Below are 5,680 nucleotides of genomic sequence, written 5' to 3' on the forward strand. Positions count from 1 at the left end.
TGGTGGTCTCGGGACTCTTCTCCGATATCTTTTTGTTCCAGTATTTTTTATATTTTCTAAAAATATTCTCTATAAATTTTCAGGTCAATTGGACTCCGCTATGGCCACTGGTGCGGTGGCGGATGGAGGCCGGGGCAGAAGATGTGGGCGCGGCCACCAGACAAATGAAGAAATTTTGCCGTCATTGTTGGATGGCTCCCAACATGTCCGCGAACATTTGTGGCGTTGGTTTAAGGACTTGCGTTACATATGCCTACAAAACGTGGTACTTAGAGGGATTATATACATTTTTTTACAACAATTCAAGATAAAACACCTTAGGCCTTGTTCGGTTAATCCCCACCACAAAGGGATTGAAGAGGATTGGAGAGATTTGATATGGATTTTGACTTGCTGAGGATTTAATCCCTACCAATCTGCTTCAAACCCTTTAAAACCCTGTGGAACCGAACAAGACCTTAGGGATTCCGTACCGAGAAAATGAAATGAAATCACCCTGGATGGATCTCCGCTTCTCCGGTCTTCAAATCCACTCCACGGTCCACGCCACGCCAGTCCGCTGGAGGTGGAAGGATGACGCGACGCTTCTTTTATACAGCGCCGGCAAACGGAGGCCTGGGCGGTCGCCGGATTCAGGAGCCGGCGGGAGGAACGGGTGAGCTGGGGGGAAGGGGATTCTCCCTCAGCGCCATCATCAGCGCGGAAGAGGAGAACGACGAGTGAGGTGTGGGCTGCGGCCCGTGAGTGGTTGGCCTTCTCTCTCTGAGCCTGCATGCCCCGATAAAGCCCATCTAGTTTCCTAACCCCCAGCTCCCATCCCATCTCAGGCGGCCAGGCACCCACGACGAGCCGGCGGCGACGCCTCTAGCTAGCAGGTGAGCTCGGAGGCGATCTCGGGCTGCGGCTGCGCGGCGTCAGCGCATCGAGGGAGGACAGAGATCCCGGCGCAGACGCGCTTGGGCGGCGCCGTCGTGCTGCGACGGGGGGCGGAGGATGCGGCCAGCCAGGTTCACGCCTCAATCTCACCTCTCAGGCCTCCAATAATGTATGGTTTCGCAGCGCGTAACTCCTAGTTTCGATCTCGATGTTTTTCTAGTAGTTAACAAATCTCTATAATATTCCATTCCATGTTTGTGTAGTTGCATCAGTCCACCGCTTCATATTTCCTGGATTGTTCTGTATGATCCCCTCTCTCCGGTTCACCTTCCAAGCGTGATGTCTATGCTTGATTGAAGCAATGAGGATCTTGCTCCGGGCGTGCCGCCATTGCTGCAGGCTGCCATTTTTCTCTCGGGCTGCCGGAGCTGCCTTCACTGTAAGAGCACTACCTTGGTGATCAATGTACAATTCGAGTGTACTTGGGTTCCATAGTTTCTCTTCTTCTTAATCAATTGGAATTTAAGATAAATGCTTTTGCACTTGTCCTAGGCAAATTGCGGCGGGGGCCCATGGAGGCTGCATCGCGTTCTAGCTGCGCAGTGTCTTCCCATGAGAACAACTGCCGGCTCGATTCTGCCATGGGAAGCGCCATCCCGTGAAACTCTACTGAGGACGATTGATGTTGCTCTCAAGGATGGCAATGTCGACCAGGCGCTGCGAGCATTTGGCAATTATAAAAGCCTGCATGGCCTTCCCGAGCCAAGGGTATTGAATGGTGTGATTGTGTCACTGTCGTACACATCTAGTCGAAGGTGGCTTCAGAGAGCGTATGACTTGGTTCTGTCAGTTTATCAGTGTAACGGCAATCTTCTCAACTCTAGCTCGCTGATGAGGCTAGCTCTGGCACTTGCAAGAGATCAGACACCTGTTCCTGCCTCTGCAGTTCTTAGGATCATACTGGAGAGCGGCAAGCTTCCTGATGCTGATATATTGAGCATGGTGTTTTTGCACATGTTGAAGTCACAAGTAGGATCCTATCTTGCAGCTGATGTTCTGGCTGAGACCTGCGAGTGTTTCTTGGATCAAATTTCAGATAGGCGACAGCTGAAAAAATTGGACCCAATAAAGAACAATGTCACCTTGTTCAATATGATTTTGGAGTCTTGTGTTAACTTCAAATGCATCATCACAGCCCAGAAAATAATGGAGCTGATGTCATTGGTCGGGGTTGTGGCTGATGTGAATACAATGGCGGTCGCTAGCCGGGTCTGTCAAATGGTTGGGCAGCGAGATGAATTGATGACCATGAAAGGAAGCATCAATTCTTTCTCCTCTTTGCCATTCTCTCAGCAATATCTACATTTTTACGACAGTTTATTGAGCTTGCAATTCAGTGGTAATGACATGGATGCTGCTGCAGATCTTATAATCGATCTGTATCGGCAACAAAAGTCATGCACTTTCTCCGACAATGATGTGCAGAAACAAGGTGTGATACAAATTGGCTCTGGTAACCTAAAAAGTGGATACAGAATAATGTTTGACCCCACAAAATTGGACAAAGGTTTTGTGTTAGATACAAAAAACCAGTCTGGACTTGTTGTTCCTCTCAGTGGAAATCTTGTTCCTAGTGAAAAGGCTGTTGCTAAGCTTATCGTAGGCTGTGTGAAAGCAAAGAAACTGGGTGCATTGTCTAGCTTCTGTATTACATTGCATAAGGAAGAACTAAAGGGAATTTCTGCTTCAGATGTGATTAATGCCTGCATTCAGATGGGATGGTTGCATGCCTCTCATGATATCCTGGATGCTTTAGAGTCAGCTGAGATTCCTGTCGGGGTTGGTACTTACATGTCTCTTCTCAGAGAATACGAGAATAATCATAAACCCGAAGAATTCAATTTGCTTCTCCAACAGATACAGAAAATAGCACCGACCATGGCGGAATTTCATACTAGTCCATCATTTACCATAAAGGACATTGCCAAAATAGTCAAGGATGAGATCCCCCAAACTAAATCATCTTTGCTTTCCAGTTTGGTTGAAGAAACTGAACACTATAACCCTGGAGACCACTTAACCTTTGAGTTCAATAATTCAATTCTTTTCTTCTGCAAGGCAAACATGATGGAAGATGCTCTGAGCACATATAAACGCATGAGAGAGCAAAATATTAGACCCAATCTGCATACCTTTTCCCATATACTGTGTGGATATTCGTCATTAAGCATGTATAGGGAGATTACCATACTGTGGGGAGAAATAAAACGCAGACTCGACTACAGAGAAATATCTGTGGACAGGGATTTGCTTGACTGCTTAGTTTTAGATTTCCTCAAAGGTGGCTATTTTTCAAGGGTGATGGAGGTTATAAGTTACATGTCAACCCATAATATTTACTGCGACAAGTGGAAATACAGGCAGGCCTTTCTGAGGCTGCACAAGAATCTGTATAGGAACTTGAATTCATTGCATGACAAAACAGAAGCTCAGAGCAAAAGGATTGATGATGTCCGAGCTTTCAGGACATGGGCAGGCATCAAATAGATAAAGCCGAGTACAGTGCTGTAATTCTCTTGCTTTTTGGAAACACTTTCTGTTGCATAGCCCAGCAGTGCAGCATTCTTCTCCAATGTAACATATCATCAAAGTCTGGTAATTCTAGAGAGTGGATCACATTTGAATTGGGCAAACCGTTGGAGAGAGAAGTCTCTATTTTCATAAACTGTGGCACTATGCTGCAACCTATGTGGATTGTGCCCACTGCCCAGTATGTTCTATTCATGTCCCTGATGATCAATTGTGTTGATGCATGGTTATCACTGCTCGCGGTAGCAGCAGCTTCTGTGGCAGTATGATGCACACATGAATTTGTACGATATCTCGAATTTATGTAGGTGTGGTGTGGTCCAACAAGTTTTGAACCTTTGATGTGTAGGATCATGTTGGCACTGCTCGGTTATATTTGGAGTATACGGATGCCGTGGTGGATTTCCAGCCTCTTAGTTACAGCATGCTCGGTCATTTCAAGCCAACCCTACCAGATTATTCTCAGGAACTTGCTCTTCCAGCAGAGAAACAGAGCAGTCGCTCTTTTGCAGTCAGTGGAGATGTTCGGGGTGGCAAGAGCTCTGAAGTTTTTACAGTTAGTTCTGTAGTTGAGTGTTTGACTACTTCCTGACATATGTTCAGATCTTAGTAAGAGATGTGTCACTGCTACCAGTTCGGTGTGTTAACTACTTGTTGATTCTGTTGCTGGAACCAACGAGTTTCAGGTGTAGTTTTGCCTTAGGCTGCATGTTGCGGCCTCGTGGAATTTATGAATGTGCGAGCAAGGAATTCTCCTTCAGGTGCATGGTTTGGTTTCAGGTTGCATGCGTTGAAATGACATGAATGGATAGATGTACCGAAAATATGCACCTGGGTTGGTTTGTTGTATGGTTGCTAGCCCTGAAACATGTGTCGCACTGAAGCGTATGATGGTACTAACATTGTAGGGTTTGTTGCTGCTGCTGTATGCTTGAACTGGCGGGTTGTAGATTAACATGTTATTTATCATTTGCAAATGTTCACCCCGGGAAGCCCTAGAATACCACGGATGTCAACCAATCGACCAAGTTTGATACCCCAAAATTTCTCAGCGAAGAAAATGAACTCAGATCTTAGTACCATTATTACTTCAAAACAATTTTCTTTTGAAAGATCCAGCAATTGCTGACTTTTCTGTTATGGAGATCGGGAGCAGTACATACATCATCGCCATAGGCGACATGGAAAGAGAAAACCGAAAAAAAGGAAACTTCAAACATTGTATTTTTATAGCTTTGATTTTGAACTTTTTTCCTAGAATACCAAAGATGTCATTTCTTCGCGAAAATACACGTGTGAGTAGAGTCGACCAAGTTTAACACCCCCATTTTTTTTAAAAAACCCTCCAATATTTTACTGTTCATAATAGTTGTCACTGGAACGATGTTCCAAAATATTATGTTCAACATATAATCCAACAAGCAGGTGTTATCTAAATCAAACCCCGAACTCCAAATACCAGGAATCAGCACACTCAACTCTCTAATCCCAGTCCAAATTGAACCCTAATCATGTTTTAGGCCAAAAAACGATGACACAGCAGTAGTCAACCGGGATTGACCTGACTTGTGGGCCAGCAAGTGCTTTTGTTGACTGGTGCGCTCGTGTTAAAGGATTGGGGAATTCTGGTGGTGAGAAGCTAGGGTTAGCGGCGGCTGGCAGGGCGCAGAGCACGGCGGCGACGCGATGTCGTGGTCTTCGACCTCTTCAAGGCTTATAGTGATCGAGATTAGGATTTGTCACTTCGATTGTCGGAGAGGTATCTCTGGGCCCACTCGGTAATGCACATCACTATAAGCCTTGCAAACAATGTGACCAATGAGTTAGTCACGGGATGATGCATTACGGAACGAGTAAAGAGACTTGCCGGTAACGAGATTGAACTAGGTATGATGATACCGACGATTGAATCTCGGGCAAGTAACATACCGATGACAAAGGGAACAACATATGTTGTTATGCGGTTTGACCGATAAAGATCTTCGTAGAATATGTAGGAACCAATATGAGCATCCAGGTACCGCTATTGGCTATTGACCGGAGATGAGTCTCGGTCATGTCTACATAGTTCTCGAACTCGTAGGGTCCGCACGCTTAACGTTCGATGACGATATGTATTATGAGTTATGTGATTTGATGTACCGAAGGTTGTTTCGGAGTCCCGGATGTGATCACGGACATGGCGAGGAGTCTCGAAATGGTCGAGACATAAAGA

At 45.6% G+C, this 5,680-nt stretch overlaps 1 protein-coding gene across 3 annotated transcripts; it reads left to right on the top strand.

Moving 5' to 3' along the window:
- Nucleotides 1-528: 528 nt before the first annotated feature.
- LOC119355613 (pentatricopeptide repeat-containing protein At4g17616-like) lies at nt 529-4,215 on the top strand. Of its 3 annotated transcripts, none has more exons than XM_037622440.1 (4): nt 529-747; nt 828-1,045; nt 1,140-1,315; nt 1,429-4,215. In XM_037622440.1, exons 3-4 carry the CDS (start codon nt 1,238-1,240, stop codon nt 3,421-3,423), a joined length of 2,073 nt encoding a protein of 690 aa, XP_037478337.1. In that variant the 5' UTR covers nt 529-747; nt 828-1,045; nt 1,140-1,237; the 3' UTR covers nt 3,424-4,215. The 3 variants fall into 3 exon arrangements, with proteins under 3 accessions (XP_037478337.1, XP_037478339.1, XP_037478338.1); XM_037622442.1 differs by having other exon boundaries at nt 828-1,007; XM_037622441.1 differs by having other exon boundaries at nt 529-724.
- The last annotated feature ends 1,465 nt before the right edge of the window (nt 4,216-5,680 follow it).

Source organism: Triticum dicoccoides, chromosome 2A (assembly GCF_002162155.2).
Source record: "Triticum dicoccoides isolate Atlit2015 ecotype Zavitan chromosome 2A, WEW_v2.0, whole genome shotgun sequence".
NCBI classification, from domain to species: Eukaryota; Viridiplantae; Streptophyta; class Magnoliopsida; order Poales; family Poaceae; genus Triticum; species Triticum dicoccoides.

Excerpts from the sequence above, each read along its gene's own strand:
- LOC119355613 (XM_037622440.1), top strand. The coding sequence starts at position 1,238 with ATGAGGATCTTGCTCCGGGCGTGCCGCCATTGCTGCAGGCTGCCATTT. Across the intron at positions 1,316-1,428 it reads CTGCCGGAGCTGCCTTCACT|GCAAATTGCGGCGGGGGCCC; the intron begins GTAAGAGCACTA and ends CACTTGTCCTAG.